General features: G+C 34.9%; 3 protein-coding genes and 1 pseudogene across 8 annotated transcripts; 1 reads left to right on the forward strand and 3 right to left on the reverse strand.

The window, feature by feature from the left end:
- LOC105122516 (cell division cycle protein 48 homolog pseudogene) overlaps positions 1–932 on the reverse strand; it is a 1,317-nt pseudogene extending 385 nt beyond the window's left edge.
- Positions 933–1,461: 529 nt separating this feature from the next.
- Positions 1,462–8,774, reverse strand: LOC105122517 (transducin family protein / WD-40 repeat family protein). Its single transcript, XM_011021652.1, has 15 exons — positions 8,360–8,774; positions 7,816–8,263; positions 7,531–7,706; positions 6,845–6,927; positions 6,421–6,493; positions 5,733–5,798; positions 5,248–5,290; positions 4,795–4,934; positions 4,192–4,404; positions 3,850–3,934; positions 3,449–3,743; positions 2,867–3,134; positions 2,533–2,752; positions 2,182–2,399; positions 1,462–1,911 (listed from the first exon to the last, which is right to left on the reverse strand). Exons 1-15 carry the CDS (start codon positions 8,612–8,614, stop codon positions 1,762–1,764), a joined length of 2,733 nt encoding a protein of 910 aa, XP_011019954.1. The 5' UTR covers positions 8,615–8,774; the 3' UTR covers positions 1,462–1,761.
- Positions 8,775–10,367: 1,593 nt separating this feature from the next.
- RPN13 (regulatory particle non-ATPase 13) lies at positions 10,368–14,658 on the reverse strand. Of its 5 annotated transcripts, none has more exons than XM_011021655.1 (14): positions 14,522–14,655; positions 14,351–14,419; positions 14,046–14,204; positions 13,917–14,000; positions 13,782–13,820; positions 13,617–13,691; positions 13,452–13,518; positions 12,877–12,958; positions 12,262–12,380; positions 12,138–12,161; positions 11,898–11,992; positions 11,744–11,821; positions 11,591–11,645; positions 10,368–11,156 (listed from the first exon to the last, which is right to left on the reverse strand). In XM_011021655.1, exons 2-14 carry the CDS (start codon positions 14,390–14,392, stop codon positions 11,020–11,022), a joined length of 1,056 nt encoding a protein of 351 aa, XP_011019957.1. In that variant the 5' UTR covers positions 14,393–14,419; positions 14,522–14,655; the 3' UTR covers positions 10,368–11,019. The 5 variants fall into 5 exon arrangements, with proteins under 5 accessions (XP_011019957.1, XP_011019955.1, XP_011019956.1 ...); XM_011021653.1 differs by having other exon boundaries at positions 14,351–14,430; XM_011021654.1 differs by having other exon boundaries at positions 14,351–14,442.
- Positions 14,659–17,045: 2,387 nt separating this feature from the next.
- APEM9 (3-phosphoinositide-dependent protein kinase-1) lies at positions 17,046–19,972 on the forward strand. 2 transcript variants are annotated; one of them, XM_011021659.1, is made up of 7 exons: positions 17,046–17,319; positions 17,413–17,586; positions 17,744–17,821; positions 18,241–18,526; positions 18,673–19,031; positions 19,459–19,595; positions 19,684–19,972. In XM_011021659.1, the coding sequence occupies exons 1-6, from the start codon at positions 17,261–17,263 to the stop codon at positions 19,586–19,588; spliced, it is 1,086 nt and encodes a 361-aa protein (XP_011019961.1). In that variant the 5' UTR covers positions 17,046–17,260; the 3' UTR covers positions 19,589–19,595; positions 19,684–19,972. The 2 variants fall into 2 exon arrangements, with proteins under 2 accessions (XP_011019961.1, XP_011019960.1); XM_011021658.1 differs by having other exon boundaries at positions 19,459–19,589; positions 19,678–19,972.
- The last annotated feature ends 6,432 nt before the right edge of the window (positions 19,973–26,404 follow it).

A 26,404-nucleotide genomic window follows, 5' to 3' on the forward strand; every position in this document is an offset into this window, starting at 1 on the left:
CTTGTAAGATTTTGATAATTATGCCAGCAGGAAATTAGACGAATAATTGCCATCATGCCTATAACATGAGAGATAGGCCATGTTCCATCAATGCCAAAGCCAGTGCTAGATTGGGGGAAAAGAGATCAATCAAGGGTTCTGTTAGGAGTTGATTCAAAACTCTATCAGCTGCACCACCAGCATCTCCTACACTGTTTCCGCTTTGAATAGCAATGGAGTCAGGTTCATCGAAAAATAGGACACAAGGTGCAGAATGGCATGTCTTCTCGAAAATCTGTGACTTTGGCTTCACTTCTCCAAACCACATGGTTAGAAGCTCATGACCCTTTTTGCTGATGGAATTGGCTTGGCATTCATTGGCATTAGCCTTAGCCAGCAATGTTTTGCCACAACTACGAGGACCATAGAAAAGAACCCCTTTAGAAGGTGACATGTCCACTGGATATATATTGAACAGTCTCCTGAAGCTCCATATCCTGGCCTTCTGATCAAGGCCGCCAATATCCATCTAACATTTGGGAACTTCCACATTGGTCTCACGTAGAGAAGAAGGATCGCTGTTTCCTAGAGCAATATTGAAGTGCTCATTCGTAACATCCATGGAACTACGAATCTTAGCATCAATGGTGTCATATTCCAAATCAACAATGTCCATCTTTCCCCTCATGCATCGTCGGGCAGATTCACAACAAAGAGCTGCAAGATCCGCACCAATATATCACTGAGTTCCTTTGGCTACTTTTTCGAAGTCTGTCTTCAGAGAGCTTCACCTGCTTTGTATGGACACGAAGAACCTCAAGGCGACCACCTTCGTCAGGAACTCCAATATCGACTTCCTTGTCCACCCTTCCAAGCCTTCTCAATGCAAGGTCCAGACTTTTAGGCCTATTTTCAGCTCTGATGACAATAACTTGGGCGAGCCGAAGGTCCATAAGAGATGATTATAACTTGGTACTTGTAGTTTATCAGAAATAATTAATTAGTTCCTATAGTAATAGAGATATATAATTAAATAGTCCGCTGACTAACGTTGACCATCCATAATTTAGAAACTTTTTGTTCCATCAAATTTCCTCATTTTACCTAATTTTCTTTCCTTTATTCTATTTTTTATGCAAGAAAAAAAAATAGAAAAGGAATATGAAATTGAAAAAAACATTAAAGTATAAACAAATTTAAAAATACAGAGCTAGTGTTTATATTCTAAACCAATGAGAATTAATTAATTAGTTTTGTTAAACAAAGGCTAAGTTATAAATTACTCGTGAAAACAAATTTAAAAATATAGAGAGCTAATATTTATCTTCTAAACCAATGAGGATTAATTAATTAGTTTTGTTAAACAAGGGCTAAGTTATAAATTACTCGTGAAATCTTTTCGAGTCTGCCACCATATATAGGACACAACAGTTTAATAAATTCTGGGAGGAATTTCAGATTACCTCAACTAAATAGTTTCCAAAAACAGGTACAACTCACTGAGTTGAAGGAAATAGAATCGAAAACCGCTAAAGATATAGAGAGCTCCTTCGTTTGCAATATTCTGCCGCTTTAAAGTTCAAAAAACAATGACCCCATCCCATCCAACACTACAACATTTCAAGGGAAAGAAATTAATGGAGCTTGATAACTTTTAGGTTGTGCCAGGACAACAGATTTACAGTTAAAAACAGCACTGCAACTTGCTACAAATTAACTTTTGACTACAAAATTGTGAAAATCTTCAGATAAGAATGGCTGATACTGATGTAGGTAGCACAGTTAAAACTGTGAATTACTGAGGAAAGTGACCATGCATCTGGTACTTTGGAACAATTTATCTACTCTCTGCCAAATTGCACTCTGAGTGTCTAAGAGCTTCCTTGCCTTGTCCTGTAATTTTGAATTGCACCTAATTGTTTCACCATGTATCTGACCAGAATATGCAAGTTGTTAGAAAAAAGGTGCTATTCTCAGAGAATTACCATCAAAAGTTTGAGAGATCTCAAGATACACATATTTTTCAACTTATCTATTTTCTTTCTTCAGTTTTAGTATAAGACAAGTAGAACAAGCCAATTTAATAGTTCCAGATTCATGCTCTGTGAGTAACAAAGTTATAATCTCTACCCAAAATAAAAGAAAGAGCTAAGAATACTGCCCAAGACATGTGTAGAGAAATGAACAATGATGAATCCATACCTTCAAAAATAATCGTGTGACGGCCTGTACAAACTCAAAATTGTTTCTGCAGGATATTTCGTGAATGAAATAGTCAAGAAGCAGCTCGATTGAAATAAACTCAGGTCTCTTTACAAGTTCTTCCTCATCCTCATCCTCATCTATTATCTGAAACATTCTAAGTTCCATATCCAAATTTGAAGGAGATAAACCTTTGATATATTCAGTGAACGCTGAAACTGCAACAAAAGTACACAATTAAAACATTAGCAGGCTATCCAGTATGCATTAATCATCAAAGAGCTTTCAGCTGGCACATCAATAAGAACAAGTGATAGTATAGAGAAACTGTGCAAGGACTAAAATGCTCACAATTTTTCATTTCAGATGATGACTGAAGAAGCTCCAAAAATTGAGTTACTGGAATGCCTACTTTTCTCTCATCACTCTCTGCTTTGTCAGGTTTGGTATCCTCCCCATCCACAGGTTCACTGGGTTTAAATAATATTTCTCCAGAAAGAGATGGAACTGAAGGCAAGAAGAAAGGAGCCTTCTCAGGTTTCTTTGGAGGCTCAATTGGTTTATTGCGCACCTGTGGATCATTGATTAAGAGGGAGAAATCAAATTAAAAGAAAAGATTATTAAGTTGCAAACCAAATGTGCAGAGAAGATTAGATGAATGAGGGAGAGGGGGGGTGGACAGAACCTTTATAATGTCTAAGTTGATCAAACTCTGCCATTGGCTTTTAGGCAACAGTGAGAGAGTAACAAGATCTGGAATTTGCTGACTGAAAGCCGGAAAAGTTGAAGCTTCATTTGAGACTGACTGGTTCACAATAGGCTTGTCAGTGTCCTCATTCTCAACATTTGAACCTTCTACTGAAGATAGAGATAGTAACTTTACGTTCACAACTTCTTTCCCACTTGCATAAGAATCAATGTTAGAAGCTCCAGAGAACATTGACTGATTAGCCCTGAAATGTTAGCAACTATTAGCCTCAATGAAAAAAAAAGAGAGAGAGGTTTGCAAGGTAAACTGCATTGCAGCTGAACACTTTAGAGATCTCACTTAAATATTCTATTGCTATTTATTTAAATACAAAGGGTATCATCGTGTTTTTGCAAATTGTAATTATCCTTCAATCAGTTTCCTCAACACCATACTTTCAGAACAAAATCCATATAGAAAACCTTTGAGCCTTAAATAGTCTAGTATCCGAACTTACTGCTAGAGTCTATATGTGATCAAACCACAAAACCAACATGAGACATACAATCAAGAACGTACCATAAATAGACCCCATTTTGATCAACATGGGTAGTTGCCAGCACATCCATATTTGGTGACAAAGACAATGCTGTGATAGAAACATCAACATGCACTGCATCTATTTGTCTTGCTAAGATGACATCCCAAATTCTAAGGGTCCCATCCATACTGGATGACAAAAGCCATTTCCCATCCTCACTGAAACATAAATCTGTAATACGGTCTGTATGACCTTCAAATTTACGAACCATTCTCAGTGCCATGGCATCAAACAAACGGATAACAAAATCATCTGCCACAGTAGCCAACAGACCTGAAAAAGTCAAGCCAAATTCATTAGAAGATGATCCAAGGAACTGTTAAATAATATGTGCAAGGACGTATATAACTGCAATCTTTCAAGGGAGGGAGATTATTACCATTAAGTCGATGATAAACAATCTTAACCAGAGGACAACCAACTTCCCATCTGAATTTTAAGGCACGTCCCTTGAAATCCCAAACCTGCACAGCCAACCCTTTGAGGAATGAAAAAACTACCAAAACTTGGAGGAACCTAAGCAATGTTCATGTGTGTCTTTTCAAGTACTATAAGTCAGCCTATGTTGCAGAATTTTTATACTGGCTGCATGATACCTGCCATCATTTACAAGCCATGATGTGCAACAACTATAGACAGGAGATGATAAACATATATGATGATTTCAAATAATGAGTTAAAAACATAAAATAGAAGGTTATAACTTATAAGGAACACTGACCTTTACATCCCCATGATATCCTGCACTTATCATTTGGGTATTTGTGGAATCACAAGCAACTCCAACCACTTCACTCTCATGGGCACAACTTCCTCTCTCTGACACATCCATGTAACTTCCTCGGCTAATTCCTGATTGAAGGTTGAATCGCTCTATCCAGCCACCCGCAGTTCCTAGGATTGCAAAGTTGCCACATGCACTAATGGTGCAGGCCTGATGCAATAATACAGTAAACAACAAAAACCATCTGCTATTCCTAAATGATAAAACATTTCAGACTTGCACTCAATCTTCCATATTCCAATTATGGAAATAACACCACCATTGCTTAAAAACAAAAAAATAATGAACAAGGTTTTTCTGCTTTTGAAGTTGAAAAAAAATTATTTATCAAAATCACAATGATTTCCTTTACACTCATACAGGATTTACATCTTACAAAGTTTAGGTGAAACTACGCCGGTGATCCAGGAAATTTCAATGAAATCACAAGAAGATGCATCCAACTCATTTTCTATCGGAAGGAGAAGGTCTAATGCATCTCTCTCACACATAAAAAAAAAAAGCCAAAAAATGAATTACTCGGTATATTGAATTTCTAACCTTAACAGGTGTTAGATTTTCCAGGCATGGTCTCAGGATATGCTCCCCAATGACAAAATTTTGAAGCCTCCACACATATGCTTGTGCAGTATCCATATGACAAGTTACCACATTGCACCAATCCCGCTCCCGAATTTCAGCTATAATTGAAATTTCACATTAGGCAACTTGGAAGAATGGATATTATTATGAAAATGAAAGTATGATAGTAATAATTATGAAGAAACACTTTTTTAAAATGTTTACCACAAGATAGATAAAGAGAAAAGATACAAACTGAAGCAGTGAAGAAAGAGATTTAAAGGAAAGCCATTAAAAAAAAAGGATAAGTTGAATTAGCACAATCATCTCCACTATAATATAAATAATTAACCAAGTCATCCAGAACATAAATTCTAGAGCAAGAAACATCTACATTTAAGTATTAAAAGAACTCTAAGAGGAAGTTCATACCACAATCAAAGGCAATAACAGGCTTCAATTTCAGTTCTTCTTCCTGAAAATCGAGTGAATAAGAAACTTAAGTAGCCAATCAGCAGTGCTCTTTATATGCAGTAAAATAGCATTGTGGCAAAAAATGAGAAACTAATCTATAATCGACAAGTAAACAAGTAAAAACCAGAAGAATCATTTTAAACAGACCTGTGTAAGAATATCATATTAAAATGCATTGAAAAAGATTAAGGAATTTAATGCTTTTACAGGCATAGACCCAACACTTATAGCTGCTAGATATTTTAATTGACCCAATTCCTCATGTGTAAGACAGTGAATAATGCAATATCCTTGCAGATATATATATATATGAAAGACCAAGAGAGCCACTGATACAATATTCATAAAATATACTAGCAACCAAGTTCACAGAAATTTAACCACAACATATTTTATAGGGCAAAACTAGATTGTAAAGTACCAACCATTACCCCCAATCATACCTTTACCCGAAGTTTCTTGGCTCGTTTGGATACATGACGCTGAGAGAGCTCTCTACTTTGTTGGTCCTGATAAATGTAAAAGTTGAATAAATGATTAAATAATATTTTCAGGAGAAGGGTCAAAACAGAAATTCAAGAACATAACCAAACACAATACACCTGGAGAGTGTGGTTCATTCCAATAATAATATTGGAGAAACAGAAATGACCTGTAAGAGACAACTTATTATTTGCCCATCCATTTACACAATGGCTGTGTAGTGGGGGTAAGGTTTATGGAGAAGATGGTAGTCATTTTTCACTTCAGTTCTTTTACTTAGTCAGCATGTAAAATGTAAGGATTTTAATATGAAAAAAGGTTCTATGGAATTCAATTTTTGCTTGAATATTGATTTATTGACAAAAACTATAAAGAAATCATACCAAACAAATATTTTACATAATTATATAAAATGTATATTTTACATATTTTTTCCATTGGTTCCATGTAATCAGATAAAACCCCCTTTCTTCTATTCAAAGTGCTAACACGGACAACAGAATTTACTCGAACCATATTAGAATGGAAAACATGAGTGAACATCAGAGAGCTATGAACAAAAGTTTCCAAGAACAGAACTTTCACATCTATATAAAAATTATCCATAAAGCAGACGAAAATTCAATTCAATATTGGAAAATTCCAAACCTGTATGACAGAGAAAAGACGAAAGGCACGATCCTGACCAGCAGATAGAATGTGTCTCCCATTTGCATAGAACCTGTCGTAGATGAATAATTTTCAGGTCACACGGATGTCATGCAAAAATGAAGGAAATTTTCACATGAATTTCAAAACAAGCTATGGCATGAGTTAGTTATTGCAGGTACTTTCATATCTAGTTAAGTGTTGGAACTCACAGTCAAGGTTGGTAGACGTTCTCAATTAGGTGAGAAACCATTTGATAAATAGGAAAACTAAGAACAGGGAATGCAGGATCAATGATTATGAGTAGAGCACGAGAATCATACAGACCTTTGCCTAGCAAAATGCTGCATATGTTCAATTATATTGAAGAAGAAACTGAACAATATAAATCCCAATCCTAAAGTTACACTGTCAGGCATATTACCTTATGCAAAGTGGGGGAGCACTGTGTCCACTTCGAAAACGTAAAAGTCGAGGATCTCCATCAGTTGTGTCAAAAATCCAAATCTAAGTAGCGAAAGAAAGATCAACCATCTACATATAGGATAAACAAAGCAAGTATTGGAATTCACAAGCTAAAAAAATTATTATGCTGGTTAAGCAAATTCAATGTCCACTGTAAAGAAACCATCATCATTATATTATACTTAGCATCCAATGCAATAGCTTTAGGTATCTGTTTTGTGGCAAATTTTGGAGTTTCATCCTTAGGAATATTCTATAAGAAAAAGTACAACATATCTCTGCTTTCATTCTTGAAAATCATTTGGATACTTTGTATCATCAGATGGTGAAGACTTGATGTAAATTGCCCAATTTCTTTAAACTAGGCTGCAAAATATTCAGTTCAGTCTATACCATCTTTCACAAGTTTCAATCACTATGTGATGCTAACAAATATTGAATTGAACAACTAGATACTAGACCATCAGAATTTAGTGTTTAACAAAGCAAACAGCTAGAGGCATGTCAAAATAGGCGCCAAAAACTAAAAAAAAAAAAATTAAAAATGCACATGATAAAGGCTTTCAACACATGCAAGACTGAGAACTTATTGTTGTAGCATCTCCTTTTACAATCCATATAAGCAGAGGCTGAAATGCATCTTACTTTAATAGAGTTGTCTGCTGATGAACTCATCAGCACAGGTTCATTAGCTAAAAAGTGCAATGAAATTATCGAACTATCATGAGCATCTCTAACAACTGATTGTAGTTTTCTTTTCTCCAGATTCCATATGCTTATAACACCAGATGAACCTCCTGACGCTAAAAGTGGTTGTCCATCTAAAAAACCAAGAAATAACGAGCTTTAACCTAGAATCAAATTATCATAAACAACAGAACGCTGTTCCTATACCGAAATCACAGACCTAAAGCAATATAACTAATTTACCTGTACTGAAAGACAATGAGGTCACAGCACCACGCATAGAATGCACAAACGTAACCACCTCCTCATCATAACGAATATTATGCACATGAATCTTCCCATCTAAACAGCCAACCGCAACAACATCCAACGCAGGTGAGGACACACAACTAGTCACAGACGAACCCCACCCTTTAAACTCATACAACATTTTCTTTGTACTAACATTCCAAAGCTGTAAACCCCCCTCCTGACTCCCAATCAAAACCTTATTCAAATAAGTATCCGGATGCATCATACAAGTTGGTGTAAATTTATCCTCGAACAGAATATGCCCAACCGGCACATTACTCTCATCAAGCCCTTTAAAACCCCAAATAAACAAATTACCATCAACATCAACACTTATCACATAATCCCCAAATACCATCAACGAATTCACCTTCGCACTATGCCTACTCCACAACGTCACCTATCAAAACAAAAACAAAATTCAATCAAATTCATATATTTCACATATTAAGTCGTGTCAAGTCGTGTCGTTCCATTTCGTTTAAATTTAATTTACTTGATGGGCGCGTTTGAAGACGGCGATGTGGGTTGCGTAGGCGACGAAGGTGAAGTCACGATAGCAAGCTAAAGCGCGTATTTTGTGAGGGAGTTGAGGGCTGACGATGACTAAAGTGAGCTTTGCACAATTGTAAACTTGAAAAGCTTTGCCTAAACTGACTGTGACAAAGGTTTCAGTGCCCAATCTTTGGACGGAAAACGGCACGCCGGTTGTTATGTATCCGATGGCTCTGAATGGCTCGAAGATACCCATCTTTGGAGAGAGATTGAGACTGGTGTGAGAATTAGGGTTTTGAATTGAGTTTAATCGAAAGAGAATGGTGTCGGTTTAGTGTGCTTTATGAGTTTAGATTTGGGAGAGAGAACTCTTAGCAAAACCCTTTTGATGAGCATTTAGGGTTTAAAGGATGAAGAAGAAGAGGAAGAAACGACAACGTTCTCTTGTGAGTATTTGGCAACAAGTGTGTTTTCTTGATTGGGCTTGAATTATTCAGGCGGGCCTATACCAATTTTTTCTTGCTCTATGATCAGGCGAAAAGTATTTAGTGCCCCGTTTCAAATTCTAATGGGCCTTAATGGCCCACTAATGACATGACAATTAGCTGTTGCTAAAAATATTTTAGGCAATAAAAACATTTATCAATTCCGTTTCATTTCTTCTTAAATAACCGAAATATTTTATATTAATTTAAAAAATAAAATAAAATAAAAAATTTTCATCCCATTTCAAATTTTAATTCATTCCACATTTTTTAACTAAATTTTGGCTGGAATATTTTGGTATTATTTTACATATTTTGTTCCAATCTTATGAATTAAATTAAACCTGATTCAGTTTAATTAATTAAATCATCCAAATATAAAAAGGTTCTTTTTATTTTTTTCAATAAAAATGATATTTTTTTTTAAATTAGATTTATTACTAATAGATATAGTTTATATTCATATTGTTTTTTTTCATGTTTATACTTTGTTGAAATTTTAGAAAAACAAGGAATGTTTTAGATCTTATTAGTTTTGATAACATTGATTAGCTTTATATCTAAAATATTTGTGTTAAAACATTTTATTTTCATAATATTTTAATATTTTATTTAAATTGAATTACTTAAGTTAAAGATCTATTTAATTCACCAACTCTATCGATTGTCAAATCCCTGCACCTTTATGAAAGACATCACATAGAATAGCTTAGCTATTTAGAAATATTTTAAATTTTAATATTATATTTGTTTGACATTGTATTTGTATTATATAATTTATAATTAATTTATTTTGAATTTGAATTATATTTGTTAAATTTTATATATATATATATATATATATATATATATATATATAAACAGTATACACCTGTATATATATAAACAGTATAATCCTGAAACAACACATCAAAATACTTCAAAACTAAAACATTATATTTCAATTGAAAAAACAAAATATCTATCAAAGCAAAATTGACAACCTTAGTTTTAGTTTCAGCCGTTATGAATACAAATACAACATAAATGCATCCTAGGGCTTCGTGAACATTTAGCTCATGTTAGCTGGGATGTCGGGTGTTTTATGGCTTTCTGGTTTTTGTTTAATAGGGATCAAGTAGAAGAATTAAAACAAGAGATACCTTTAATAGAAAAATTTATCTTAATAAAAAAATTATTGACTATATTTTCATGTTTAATAAAAATAAAGAATTTACTAAGACTGTTTTTTTCTTACATCTAAAAATATTTTGATCCCCACAATTCTTCCTGAAAATAAAGTTAATTCATGGTGCATTCAAAAGAGAGAGAGAGAATCAGCCTCTAAGCCTTAGATATACTTCGATTTTAAGATGTATTTGTTACTTGTATATAACCTACATTTCTTCCCAGATTTATATTCGAGCTTGGATCCAGATTGCATTATCTTTTCTGTTCGCTTTCTTAATCTTCCTATTCTCTTTTATCTGTCAAAGAAAGCCAATGGACGAGAATAGAAGAATCATTCGTGTTGAATAAGAGGTCTGAATTATAATCAACTTCTTAAAATATTTGTCCAATCCAGCAGCAGAAGCCCTTGCCCCATCCAGTGTTGATTACACCAAAACCTAAGTTGGCGTCCATTTCCTAGCACCCACCAACTCTCCCCACTCCCCAGGAGACATGGCAAAAACATCGTGAATAACCCTCTTCAAAAAGCTACGACGCCAGTTTGGTCGGGGTGCTACTGCAAGGAGGTGCTGCTCATCGAAGAAAAGCATCCCAAATTTAGAGCAATTATATTAACACTTCATTCCAGCATAGATACGCCCATATTCCTAATCACCAAAATAGGATATCATCAAAAGGGCAACATGATGGCAACATGATGCACGCCTGTACTGAATTGTACTTTAAATCAACAACGCAGCATGACGACAATATTGATAGTGAGATTTGACTCGTAAATTTAATGTATAGCCTATCAATAAAACAAATTAAAATCCTAGAAGGTACTGTACGCCTGCACCGAATTGTTGGTAAACTGAAGGAGAGAATCACTTTTCCATCATTTTCCCCATCTTACCATCGGCAGAAAAGTGTCTAAATAGAAAAATTAAGGCGGCAGAAGTTCTCTTGTACAGTAGAAATGAGCATGAGAAACACGAAACAACAGGGATGCATGAATCTTTCTCCACTACTTGCCCTCGTCCATTGGATCATTGCGGTTATGAGACTGAGGTCTCAAATCCTTGCCCTCTTGGGTGGATTCCTCAGACATTTTGGAAACTGAATCTTCAAGTGCCTCCAGAAAAGATAAAACTGTGAACTTGTCTGCATGCCAGGAGAAAACTAGCAAGTATTAATCATAATTTAGTCAGGGTACCATGCAATAATAGATTGATGAACAATTTATGTTGCCACTCAAGACTCCTTGTGTGGAGGCCTGAAACCAAAGGTAGCTGCAAGCAGCAGCATGAGTCCATGGGCCCAACATTTGATTCTTTTTTCCCTTTTAATGTGCCACATTTGGCATTCATCTTTCACATGAAGCCCTCTAAACTCAGTTCATTTTCCCCTTGAATTATATAATCAATCCTGGTCAAAACTTCCCACATTTTCCCCTTGAATTATATAATCAATCCTGGTCAACTTCCCAAAAAAAGACTTCAGTTAAGTCATGAAGATATGTGAATGATTTTCTGAAGAGAACCATGAATTTAGGAACAATTGATAAGCTGCAGGTTCAGGAACCACAAACCACTCACATTTACTGGGGTCGACCCCAAATTGAGACAAATCTATTTGTCCAGTTCGGAGAACCTTCAAACAAGAAGAAAAGTGTTAGACCTTGTAAAACAAGCTATCATGAAAAAGACAAGAAACAGAACAAGACAGATGGGCCGCCTTGCATTTCTTACATAAGTAAAAGAATCCACTTGCTGACGGAAAGGAGGGCTCTGCAACAAATCTAAGATATCCTCTGGAGTCCAGTGACCCTGCAACCTCATAATTACTGCAAAATGCACCAACATAAAAAATAGAGGAAATACCAAACATAAGAACATCTTATACCTCAGGTAAGTGAGATGTTAATCCTTCTTCAAGAGACAACGTCTCAATCAATGGCATTATCAAATCAGGCTTCAGTAGATCCCCTAATCCTAAGCCTAGGACAGCAAAAGAAAACATCATGGAAAGAAAGACTTTACAATAATGCATCACATGCCTGAGCATATAATTTGCAGGAAAGAAAGGTTTTAAAATCCTTTCACAGCTTACTACACACATATAAAATAAGCATGAATAAATTACCTTCATCTGGATCACTGGAACCACCTGCACCATGTACCATCACATCACATCACACAAAAATTCAATGGTCATACCTAAGGACAGCATACAGAAATATGGACAAAAGTACTCTCTGAGAACATACCTCTAGCACCAATATTACTCAGGATTCTCTGCAAGTCTTCCATTTTCACTGGCCCCGATGAAGAGGTTACATCACTAATTGCTTCTGCACCAAGGTTTGGGACAACTAAGTCTCCAGCCCTGAAAGTTATGAGCAAAAATCTCATCAGAATAAAAGAAAAACACCACATAATGTGTTTATATATATATTGGGCAGCTACTTTTTCCATAATAAAAGTGCTCCCCAACCTTTCCTAAGTTATTTTGCAATGAATCACAGGAACTAAACAAGTTTATACATAACAAACACCAATTTATGACCATAAATTTCAATATAAGAGATTCCCTGAGTTTTAGAAGTTATCCAGGGGCAAGCCTGTGCAAGGGCATAAGGGGATGGTGGATTAGACAAAGGCTAAGTGGCAGATGAGACGTTTCATTGAGAACATGGTTCTGAAAAATGCCTTGAAAGATATCTTGATATTTGTTAAATAGCTATTGATAGCAAGTAGCTTAGGTCATCTATGTGAAGACTTACAAGGGACTTTACCACATCTTAGGTAATCAGAACATTGTATAAAGGAACAGAATCAGGAATGTCATCTTTGAGAACGTTGGTTTGTTGGAACAAATGTACCTTGATGAGACATTATCTTCAAGCGTGTCTTCAGAAACTTGCAAAGGAGCAGCAGCATCAGGCTCTTCTTCATCAAGGAACTCTGCCAGACAACAAGACAAAGCAGTGACACTGCTGATATAAGAACTTCACTCAAGAACAAGTGCGGAAGTTATAAGCCAGGCCATTAGTTTGATGGTTTAAAACTGGTTAGAGAAATTGTAGGAAGACAAAAAACGAAGTTCACTCTTACCAAGTGTTTAACTAGGAAAACAAGACAAGAAATCCAATCAGTCATACATGACCTTTCCGTGTAAAAGAGGATTTCTTTATGAAATTGTGAAGATGCGAGAAGAAAATGCAGATGCAAGATAAAAAAAAGGCACCCTCTAAGAGGGATGAAAATTGTGCAATTATACAATGTTCTTATGTGAAATTAGCAAAAAGTGATTTATCAACTACATCAAATTGCCTCCATGTAAGAGAATGGAGGGGGGGGGGATCTTGCTTTCAAACATAAGCCAGGATTATTAGAAACAAAATAATGAAGGGTAGCATCGTTAACCAAGGACTCAAAACATGCAATAAAAATTTACCTAATGGAAGATTGATATAATAGTTGACAGAACTACATAATTGTGAGTCCTCTTCAGCTTTTGGCTCCTGCAAACATGTTATACAAAATGTTCCAAAATCATGCAACAAACAGCAAAGTCAATGCTACAGATGAGAAGGTGAAAGACACAGAAAATGAGCCTAACCTGCATCCAAAAAAAAAACTTCCGGTCATCTGTATTGAATTTCAAGATGTAAACTCTTCCCGAAACTTGATTAACCTGAATAAGCCAATGAATCATGATATTAAGACAAATTATTAAAGACAAATATCCTCCAACTTACGAAAAATGAGAAAGAAGTGAGTGTACCTTCTCAAAAACAGCCTCTTCAGGAAAAATAATCTGATCCTATCAGTCAATGCGTCAAGAAAAAAGTACCAAGCTCCAACCACAAGAAATATCAACGAAGCAAACATATATATATAAATATAAATAAAAAGATACATCTTCCACAGCATTCAAGTTCCTATCAAGCCACTGAAAATGAAGCAAACCCTCCTCACCCTGGCACAATACAAAACTTGTGACTTCAAATAGGAAAACAAGATGCTAGAAAAACATAATATCTTGTACTAAATAAATGAAAATCTTTACATAGGCACGAACTATATGTAATACAAAAAAAAGGGTGCAGTTTACCCTTCCAACGCGAACTAGTCCCTTTCGTGAATCAGGAACAACCTTTTTTCCATCAAAAACCATTTTACCAGCACGAAACTCCAACATAATTTCCTACCAATGAAACAACAACAGCACCATAACATAACCTCATCAAGAAAACCACACTTATACATACAAAAACAACAACTTGAGGCTCTAATTGATAAGAAATAGAGATTTTAAGAAAGACCCACAATTTTAAAAGTGATTTCGTTTACCTGCATTGCTGGAATAGCTTCAGCTGATGAAGAAGCCGTCATTATCCTGTACTTGCTCTATCAATCTTCCTTTTTCAACGCTTAAAAAAAATCTCAAATTCCAAAATCAGAAACAATATCAATAAAAACAAAAGAAAACCAAGAGCTGGAAAATTAGCTAAAAAGGCATACCTGATAAGTTATTTGAATGATTTCTAGAGAGATAACTTGGGGATTTGAAGGGTATTTATTGTTTAGAGCTGTTGCTGTTAGGGATTTTGTTTATGTTTTCTGTTTATTTTATACTTTTATTGGGGCTCGGTTGATTTTCAGATTACCAACATGATGCTCCGAGTTTGACAAACATCAAACAAACAAGGCTAGATGTTTGAGGCAAATATTCGTCTTAGTCCCTTATGTTGTGAATTTGGTGCTTTCACATGGAAATTGAAAAGTGTTGGTCAATTGTGCCCACAATTAGATAGTATATGGTTATTGTCTTGAGATAAAAAAGACAAATATAATGAGAATAGAGATGACAAAATTATGTTTTGCAGTGATAAACAAATAGGGTAACTATCATATTTGGTTAATGGTGAATGAGAAAAATTAAAATATAAAAAAAATTATTTTATCCTAAATATATATTATTATTAGACTTATATATTTTAAAAAATAATTAGATTTTTTTTTGTATCGAGTGTTGAGATTGATAATAGTATAATAATTCTAGTTATAAAACCTAAATCGACTCATGACACGGGATAAAACTCGATCAAAACCAAATGATTTTTTTATATAAATTTTTTTTTATTTGAAATGATATCATTTTAATGCTTAAAAAAATAAGGTCAACCCAGATTGATCTAGGCCTTCTCCCAAGTTAATATGTAGTCCGAATTTTAAAATTATAATAATAATTATTTTTACTATGTTATTTTTATATCTTTTTATTTTAAAAGTATGAAATTCGCTTTAAAATTATACTAATAACTAGGTTATTTTTATATTTGTATTTTTATTTCTTCAACAAAATATATCTATATAATCTCCATATTTTCTAACTAATCAAACATTATCTGAAAATAAGATAATTTTTTATGTGTCCACCACACTTAATGTGAGATACCTATGATCAACATCTATTCTTGCATTTGATTTGATTTGGCGCTTTCACATGACAATAGACAGAGGGTTGGTCAATTGTGCCCACAATTAGATAGTATATGGTTATTGCCTTGAGAAAAAAAAAAAAAAAAACAAACATAGTGAGAATAGAGATGAAAAAATTGTGTTTTGTACTTATATACAAGATGAGGTAACTATTATATTTGGTTAAAGGTAGACAAGAAAAATTAAAATATAAAAAAATTATTAATCCAGAATATATATTATTATTAGACTTATATATTTAAAAAATAATTAGATATTTTTTTTATATTGAGTATTGTGATTGATAATAGTATAATAATTCTAATTATAAAACCTAAGTCGACTGATGATACAAGGTAAAACTTGATCAAAACCAAATAACTTTTTTATATAATTTTTTTTATTTGAAATGGTATCATTTTGATACTTAAAAAAATAGGATCAACCTGGATTAATTTAGGGCTTATCCCGGGTAAATCTTTAAAGCGGGTTTTAAAATTATAATAATAACTATTTTTATTATATTATTTTTTTATTTTAAAAGTATAAAATTCACTTTAAAATTGTACCAATAACTAGGTTATTTTTATATTTGAATTTTTATTTCTTCAACAAAATATATCTATGTGACCATAATCTCCATATTTTCTAACTAATTAAATACCATCTAAAGGTAAGGTGATTTTTTGTGTGTCCACCACGCTCAATGTAAAATACCTGTGATTATTATCTGTTCTCACATTTGATTTGATTAGAAGGGGGTAAAGAATTTTATTCACAGTTCACATAATAAGTGCATGACTTGCTTGGTTTTTTTTTTTTCATTTTATAGATTAATATGGGTGTTTGGACCAATTTGGATGTATATTAACTAATTCCACAAGTTTTAAAGTTAATAATCATGTAAATTTCCGATATCCTGAGTTTTGCGAGACTCAAACTGTTAATCTCTAGAAAACAAATATATAATCTGACCAGTTGAGTTATATCTCTCTTAAAAAGAATTGTTATTGAAAAATCACATACAATCACAACCTAAAATATTAAAAGCATGAAATTAATCCATCTTCATTCCTTTTGATAAAACTCAAAAAATATAAAACAAAGTCTAAAGCACAAATACAAAATTATATATATATATTTAAAAAACATAATTAAAAATAATAAATATATTAAGTTAGGTATAGATCTCATTGCCCCCGTATTGAACCCAACACTCAAGTAAAACTTATCATAATTATATTGGAAGAAGATGATAAATATATGATGAATTGAGTAAAATTATTATCCTATAACTAACATAAGCTAGATCGTTAAAAACACACCCCATTGCACTTTTAAAAATATTTAAGGATTAAATTGAGTTGTTAGAATTTTTAATAACCTCAACACCAAAATCTTTACTGTTTGGTTACCATTTTAATGATTAGGTGGCAAACTAGTCATCCATGGAGGAGGAAAGTTTTCAAAAAATTCAATTAAGTCCTAATAGTTTTAAGGGTACAATTGACTCCTTTTTCAATGTCTTATTAATCAACAACGGTAGTGGGCGATTTTATCAATCTTGGTGTCAATCGATCAAGCTTGAGAAGAAGGGGCAAGATGATTATTCGCTACAAACATAGGGAGTCAAAAAGGCGATTTCTGCCAACAAAGCACTGTCTAACCGAAAGCGTAGGGTCATATTCGTCATTTGTGAAATCAGAAATCCACATTTTTCATCTCCATCCACCAAAAACGAATTAACAGTTCCGTGAAACGGGGTGTTTAGAGAGAGAAATGGGTGAGACTGACTCGAGTTCTTCTTCAATTTGGCAAGAAATTGAACAATCTGAGAGGTAAGTAATTAGTTTTGATCCTTTTCTTTCATTTGTTTTTGTGGGATTTTTACAAATTGATTTTTGGTACTGTTTTTTAATTAATTTTCGCAGCTACTTAGTTTGTTCCATGTATGAAGAGGCAGCGACTTTAGCTTCTTCAATTGTAAGACAATTAAAAGGCAGCAACATCTCTGATAAAAATGAAGCTTTTGATGAGAATGAGTTGTTTGACATGTTGGAATCAGCTGGAATGGTGTTTGTTCAGGCTTTGAATCAACTTGGCAGGTAAAGATGTAAATTCTCTCTTTGTTTTTGCTGTTTGTTTCATATCATTAGAATTTTTCAGAAGGGGTTTTTTGGGTTTAATCTGTTTTGTGCGGTATGGTATTGGCAAATTATGGTGACTATCTAAATGTAATGAAATTTATGACGTTCAATGCAGGACATCAGCTATGTTAAACGAGCTTAAAGTGCTGTTTGTTTCTGCTACAGATATTCCTGTTCAAGTTCTTCTCACAGGGTATTCTTTACCTTTTTCAAATCACTGTTTTTTTTTTTTTTTAATTCAGATGGGAAAGTTATTTTGCTTTCAATGCATGTGAAGGGTTTTAGTTGTATAATTTTGTGTTTTGATTTGTTTGTATATCAGGAAGTGCTAAAAATGCTTCTTCAAATGGTTTTGGCTTTGCAATGAAGATATGTATGTTTAGCTAATGATAGTGTAGCTTAGTTCTTGAGAAGGTTAATTATGGACTTTGTGTAACATTTTGATAGGTTACTTTAAATAAGTTTTCGAGAAGGTACTAGGAGTTTATTGAACGTTTACTGTCTTTGACCCGCTTATCAATGGCATACAAGTTTTGAACAAATGCCTTGGTCAAATGTGCTTCTATATTTTGTGGAGGTGGGAGTCACTTTGATTTCATTTTTATTTGTCAGGGCATGTTTTCAGATATCAGGAGCTTCTTCTGCTGGTGTCCGAGAGTTTCTTGAGGAGTTCCTCAGCAACTGGAGTTTAGTGGATGGACAGCACTATGTTCTTGTTGGTGCAGAAGTAGATGTTGATGTGCAGGATGGATGTGACAGGAGGTGTATTATGGAAGTTGACAAGTATATGGAGGTTGTTGAAGTCTATGCTGTGACACTTCTTGGCACGACTCTGAAGGACATGGACAGTGCAATCTCATGGGTCGAGAAATCTGCATTACCTGAGGAAAGACGACAGGTAAAATTTAAAATCTTGCATCTTATGTTGGTATCAGCCACTTTTGTGAATTGCTTGAATTAACTGTGTGCTGAATTTCCATAAATCAAACAGTTGTGGAATTTTGGCTAATCTATGTATCTTATTATATTGCCATTTTTTTGCAGGTACTTTTGAGGCGACTACACTCTCTATATTCTCTCAAAACCATCAATTCATCACAAGTCTCAGCGGTCATGCCAGAAAATAACCACGAAGCTCATTATTCTTTGTCAAAAGAACTAAATGGTTTCGAGGGATCTCCAAAAGGACTAGAAGCCAATTACCTGCCTACTGGAGAGAATAATACAAAACAGACAATTTTGAAGCTGTCTAGGCGTGTAGATCCATGTCTTTGGTGGTTCCGGTCAGTGAATTTGAAGTTTGGGAATGTTCGAGTGGCGGGAACAAATGGGAAAATTCTCCTTGGATTTCTCTTCCTTCTTACATATTATGTTCTCCGGAGGAAAGGGGCTGCATTGAATGGGTAAGATGTGTTATTGAATTCCTGCAATCAATCCTTTCATGATAGAGGGGGCACAAATAGGATTCCACTTAAAGTTCACCCTGTCACTTGCTTCATGGTTATGCATGCAAGAACTGAACCTTTATGTGATTGAAAGTAAGAAAGTGAACTACGCCTTTGTTCCAAACTAGTTAGGGATGGCTATATCACATAGAAAGTAAACCAAGAAAAGACTAATTGTGCTTCCTAGTTAGCAGTTTTAGAGAACTTGTAATCAGCGGGTATCGAAACTCTTTGAATAGTGATTAACTTAGATCACAATTATTGGTTGCTGAATTCTTATACTGCTTGAATAAGAAATGGTAGTAAATTTGAACTAGCTGTAGAGGAAATCAAATTTGCCCTTTTCATTGATAAATAATCCCTTTCTTTTATATATATATTGCAGACTTGTAAGGAGGCAAGTTTCGGCTGCAAAGAAGGCTATGGTAGACTTGTGGCAGCTTGCATTTTCATATCAAGTGAACCCTCTAGCTGCGGTTCAACCTCTCCCTACTGCAACACGAGGCGGCCGGTGATAGCTCAGTAGCAAGCCGTCTCATAGTCACCACTTGTGTGCCGTTTCAAGCTTCCAAAACAAGCAGAAAAACAATATACCGTTGTTCAGTGCCCACCATTTTTCGAATAATGCTTATGATTCTCTCCTTTTGGAGCTAATTCACGTTCTGTCATTCTTATGGGGCAACCGTGAAGCAGCTCAAATTAAATTGCAAATACGTGTTCGATTACCTAGAACATTCGTATCAATCACATAATAATGATGTGTAACCAATGATACCATTACAACATTGGACTACTTTGTTCTTCCTTTCCCTTTTAGAAGTTGGATATACTATGTTTGGTGCACAATCACCCTGCTATGCTTATAAATATTTAAAATAGCTGAATAGTATTTAATTAAATTTTATTATCATCCTTTTGAGATATAAAATCAGTAATAAGATTGGTAGAAAACTAAAAAATATTTTAGTAAATATATTTCATTTATATTAAATGACACACACACACACACACACACACACACACACACACACACACACACACACACACACACACACACACACACACACACACACACACACACACACACACACACACACACACACACACACACACACATATATATATATATATGTTATTTCAATAAAATTAATATAAGAAAATTGAAATAGAGATATATCAGCTTGTAACCCATGCTATTCCTCGAGTTTTTAACATGAGAGAAGTAGTTAGTGTTATGTATTTTAACACAAAAGAAGAAGGTGTTAGTGTTATGTATGTGTTTTTGGATATCATAATTTATTTTTAAATTGATAGATGGAAAGATGATTTATAGTAAATAAAATAAATTAAAAAAATATATATAAAACAATAAATAAAAAAAATTGTTAATGCTAATTGGATTTATGTTCATGTTACTTGAAAAACCTACAATAAAAAAAAAATACATTCTCATATTTTAAAGAATAAATTTTCTTTTAAATTTGAACAAAGTATATTAATAATAATAATAAAATTTAATCCACAAACCTACTAGGTGGTATTGAATATATGCCTTCCATTATCAGCACTAATTGTAAGTAGCACGCAAACCATAGTAAATACTATGCTCCATCAAAGATTTATTAATGCAAAGGTTATCATACATGTTTTCACAATTTTAGAATATTCGGGTCAACTTACACGTGGTATATATGCCTATAACACTCCCTATGTCGTATGTAATAGGCAGAATTCAAGTTAATTTCTAATATAAAAGAAAAAGGTATTAGTGTTATGGATATATTTTTAGCTATTTTGATTTTTTTAAATAAAAAAAATATTATTTACATTTAATAAAATAAATTAAAAAATACATAAACTAATAAATAAAAAATTGACCTTAATTAAAAACAAAAACAAAACCTATCCAATGAAAGCAAAATAAAAATACCTATACAAATACTTAACTTTGACCATCATTTTTGTTTTATATATTTTTATTTACTTTATTTTAGAGGTTAATTCTGGAAGATAAGAATCAGAGATCTGATATTTATGAATATGTCATGTAAATAAAATTTATTTATATAAAATATAAAAAGAAAACTTTAAAATAAATTATATTAATTTCTTTGAAGGGTTTTGAAATTATATAAAAAAATAAAAATAATAATTACCATTTTAAAAAAAGGTTAAACAAAAAATTAAAAGAAAATAAAGTATATTCATTATTTATTTTTAATAATAAAAAGTAAAAAACAAAACAAAAAAATCAGAGTTAACGTATTAAATAAAATAAAAAAGGGAGTCAGGCGCTGATGGACTTGGCAGATGAGGCCCGCATGCTCGGCCTAGGATAGAAAAACCCCAGTATATTTGGGTTTGAAAGCCTCGACTCGCGCACTTGGTTTCTTTTCCTTTTGGGTTAATTACAAAATTGTTTTAAAAATAAATCGTTGAATTATTTATCATGCTCGAGCCACCGAAGCCAGATTGCCGTCTCATGTAAATTTTCTAATCATATCCTTGCAAAACTTTTTGTTTCTCCTGTCTTTGGATACAAATCACATGGTTTTGATTCTAGTGGACGGTGTGTGAACTGGTGTGCTGGGTGCAAGAACATTTTAGCAGTTTTGTGGAATCTACGAGTGGGCATAAATAGCTCCATTTCCTTTTCCCTTAAACATAGACTCCTCTATGAAGTTATATTTGTAACATCTATGAATATATGGATGCATTACTGATAATGCTGATATTTTTATAGGATCATGGGAGAGAGATAAAGGTCATGTATGGTGAGCTGGTTGCTAATCAATTCCTACGCCAGGTTCTTACTCTTCAACCTCTCGAAGTCAATTCCTACGCCAAGTTTCTATGCATGATGATGAATCCTATTGTAACCTTAACTTGCAAAGAAGTCTTTTTGATTCCTGGAAATAATAGAATGAATCCACAAGTTTACGTTTTGAATTTCTATACAGTTTATAGTTTCTTCCAAATCTACTTATTTGTTGACAATGACACAAACCCATTAAGGTTTCTTTTCAAGGTGGCTATTTCCCCCTATCCCAAACTTCATATTTTCCTCATGCTTTGACAATCTGCTGGATTTGGATTTTGCATGCCATGTTTAACTATTTCTAACTTCCATTTTTGTTGTGGTTGACTTTACCTGAGAGATGGTTCGGGTTCTTGTGGCCACCTCAGTAAGGGAAAGCAGCTGCAGGGGCACAGGAGGATGCACTGCTAAAGCCGATGGATGCTACATGTAGGCGTGCCGCTGCTCCGCCGGTACCCCCAGATGGCCTATGTCTTGTTGATTTAGGATATACTGAGTTTGATCCACAAAACTGCCTCATTCCCTAGAGCATATCTTATGTCAAATTCACACAATTGTTGCTTTTAGCCACCTTCTTAGCGGACGTGTCATGCACCTATGAGCTTCAGGACTACTGGGATTTTGAGTGACCCTACATGAAAAGCTCTGTTTCCAATGACTCTAAGAACGAAAAAGAGAAAAGAAACTTATACTATTGTTTGCATATTTGGTTATGTCATAACTTTGTTTATACGTTTAACACACACACTTCTATAAGCAGGTATCGTTTTTTTGTTCAGTATGCCAAATAGAAAACAGGGTGATTTTATACTTGGTGTAGGTGCTGGTTTTGTGAACTATATCAGTTAATTCTAGAACTAAAAGAAAAGAAAAATGAAACTAAAACTAATTGTCTCCCGCAGGAATTGCAGCTTAATTCTTCAGCGCAACCATTTTATATGGGGGGAGGCTTGGATTTCAGAGGAAGATAATTGGAAAAATGTGTTATCACACAAGGAGTGAAGCTGAACTATTAAGCTTGGCTTAACAAGATTGAAAAAATGAAAGAAAACGGAGAAGAAGAGACTAAGATTTCTGAAGAATGAATTCTTATTATTCTTTGCGTGGGATATACGTCAACTACTGCCCTCTTTTATACCTGTATGTCATGCCTTACATGCTTACTAACAATTAACAACTAACTGATTCTAACTAACTCCACGTGCCATGCATCCTGTTACGGCTAATTGTTACTGCTAACAGAATAAGTCTGTAACCGTTATTATTCCAGCTGTAACAATCACGTCTCCTTGAATGCTTTCTTGTCCACAAGAATGCTCCATTAAGATGCTTCCAAAATTGCTTGGCAATCTGGGAACTGTTTCTGTAGATCAGATAGATCCTCCCAAGTCGCATCTTCTGGATACAGGTTGGACCATTGAACCAAAACTGCAGTGGCTGCTTCATTACCTTTCTTCATCAACTTCCTGTCCATTATGGCTAAAGGCATGATTTGCATCCGCCCCTCCTTATCTGATACTGACAGCTTGGGACGATATTATAGTTGCATCTCCGATCTTCTTTTTTAGTAAGGATACGTGAAATACAGGATGAATCAAACTTCCTTCTGGAAGCTTTAACTCATAAGCCACCATCCCAATCCTTTTGCTGATTTGAAAAGGATCATAATACCTGGGGTTGAGCTTGAGGTTTTTTCTAACGGCCACACTGTTTTGCCTATAAGGCTGCAATTTAAGAAAAACCCAATCACCTTCTTTGAATTCCCTTTCTATTCTTTTCTTATCAGCAATTTGCTTCATCTTATTCCTTGCTGTCTCTAGCTGCTGCTTCAGTGTATGATCCATGTTGGCCCTTTTCTACAGCACTGCTTCCATTGCAGCTACTGGAGTAGGTTCCTGCGCCAACCATTCTCTCTGAGGAGGAGCATAACCATATAGTGCTTGGAAAGGGCTCATGCCCAAGGTTGAATGATGGCTTGAATTATACCACCATTGTGCCAATGATAACCATTGAAACCATTGTTTAGGTTGATGCATGGTCATGTATCGAAGATAGGTTTCTAAACATTGGTTCACCCTTTCGGTCTGCCCATCCGTTTGTGGATGGTAGGCAATGCTCATCAACATCCTAACCCCCAACTTCTTGAAAAGTTCTTTCCAAAACACACTGATGAAAATTCTGTCCCTGTCAGTAACAATTACTGTAGGTAATCCATGGAATTTATAGAAGTGATCTAAGAACAATTGTGCTATGTCTTGTGCTGTGAATGGATATGAGAGTACGATGAAGTGCCCATATTTAGTGAACCTATCCACCACTACCAGGATAACATTCCTCCCTTCTGAACTTGGTAATCCCTCTATAAAATCCATGGTCACAGCCTCCCATGTACCTTCAGGAACCGGCAATAGCTGTAATAGTCCTAGATATGCCACTCTCTCCACTTTAGCCTACCTACACACATTACATTCTTCCACTACTTTTTTAACCATAGCCTTCATCCCATACCAGTGAAAGTTTGTCTTCAGTCTTCTATAGTTATTCTGAACACCAGCATGTCTCCCAACATATGAATCATGAACAGATTTAACTAGTTGAGCTCTGAGATGCCCTCCTTGCCCAATTACTATCCTGCCCTTGTATTGCAGGATTCCCTCTTTGTATGTAAAGTCGGGTTCCGTTGCTGCACCTGTCAAGTTGTTGAGAATAATAGCTTGTAACTTGCAGTCCTTTTCATAGGATGCATAAACATCTTCATACCATGCAGGAAGTATATTGGTGATAGCTGCCAAGGCTCCATTCTTCTTAGCTGACAGGTCATTACTGCTTTTCCTAGACAAGGCGTCAGCCATAATGTTCTCTCTTCCCTTCCTGTACAATATCTTGTACCTCAATCCCAACAATTTCGTCAGGCCCTTCTTTTGAATTGGAGTATGAATTTTTTGATCCAACAAATATTTCAAGCTTTCATGATCAGTTTGTATGATGAATTGTTCTTGTTCTAGGTAGTGCCTCCATTTCTCTACAGCCATAAGAATAACCAGGTAATCCTTTTCATAGATGGATAATCCCAAGTGCTTCAAACTTAAGGACTTGCTGAAATAGGCTATTGGTTTTCCCTCTTAGCTTAGTACAGCTCCCAAGCCACAGTCACAGGCATCGGTTTCCAGCACGAATGGCTTTGGGAAGTCAGGGAATGTGAGGACTGGGGCCTCACACAAGGCTTGTTTCAAAACTGTGAATGCCTGTTGAGCTTGTATACTCTAGCCATAATTGTTTTTCTTCAGCAGGCCAGTAAGGGGTTTGCTGATGATTCCAAAATGTTAGATGAATTTCCTGTAATAACCAGCCAACCTAAGGAACCCTCTCAATTCCTTCAAGGTTTGTGGAGTGGGCCAATTGGCTACAACCTCAATCTTCTTCCTGTCTGTGGCCACTCCTGTGATGGAAATCACATGCCCCAAGTATTCTACCTGTTGTTCCCCAAATGCATACTTGGATCTCTTGGCGAATAACTGGTTAGCTTGTAGCGTCTCCAACACTTACCTGAGGTGAGCAAGGTGAAGCTCAAAGGTTGAGCTGTAAATAAGGATATCATCAAAGAAGACCAGTAAGAATTTTCGCAAGAAGGGTTCCAGAAGCTATTCATCAATGCTTGAAAGGTGACCGAGGTATTTGTGAGGCCAAAAGGCATGACTCTAAACTCGTAATGCCCATGATGCGTCCTAAATGCTGTTTTCTCAATGTCCTCCCCGTGCATTCTGACTTGGTGATATCCTGAACGCAGGTCTAGCTTGGAAAAGAACCTGGAACCATGCATCTCATCAAGGAGATCATCTATAAGAGGAATAGGGAATTTGTTTTTGATGGTCTGCTCATTAAGCTGTCGGTAATCTATGCAGAATCGTCATGTGTTATCCTTTTTTTTTATAAGCAAAACTGGAGAGGCAAACGGACTAACACTATGTTGTATCACTCCATTGCCAAACATTTCCTTAACTAACTTCTCTATTTCACCCTTCTAGATGAATGAACTTTTTTATGGTCGAATGTTGACAGCCTGGGAACCAGTTTTCAGTAAGATTTTATGATCAAACCTCCTTGCTGGTGGTAAAGTTTATTGTTCTTCAAAAAGTCCTGCAAATTCCTTTAACAAGGATTCAATTTCCACCGCAGCCTTGGTTGGCTTTTCTTCCCCTTCCACATCCATAGCAAAAAATTGACCAATTACCCCTATAATCACATCTTTGAAGCTGTTCTGCTCCTTAATTGCTGTTATCGTGTGTAAGTCAGAACTAGGCACTATTCCCTTTAGCTCGGTCATCCTGTCATTTTTTTTAAATGACAACCGCAGCCTGATGAAATCAAAGAGCACTGAAGAATACTGCTTCAACCAATCCACACCAAGAACTACATCATGCCTGCCTAATTTCAGCACCCTCAAGTTGGCCTTAAATTCGTAACCCTGCATGAACCAAGTAAATCCAGGGCTTTGCATCTCACATAATATAAC

Source organism: Populus euphratica, unplaced genomic scaffold (genome assembly GCF_000495115.2).
Source record: "Populus euphratica unplaced genomic scaffold, PopEup_1.0 scaffold20.1, whole genome shotgun sequence".
Classification (NCBI taxonomy): domain Eukaryota; kingdom Viridiplantae; phylum Streptophyta; class Magnoliopsida; order Malpighiales; family Salicaceae; genus Populus; species Populus euphratica.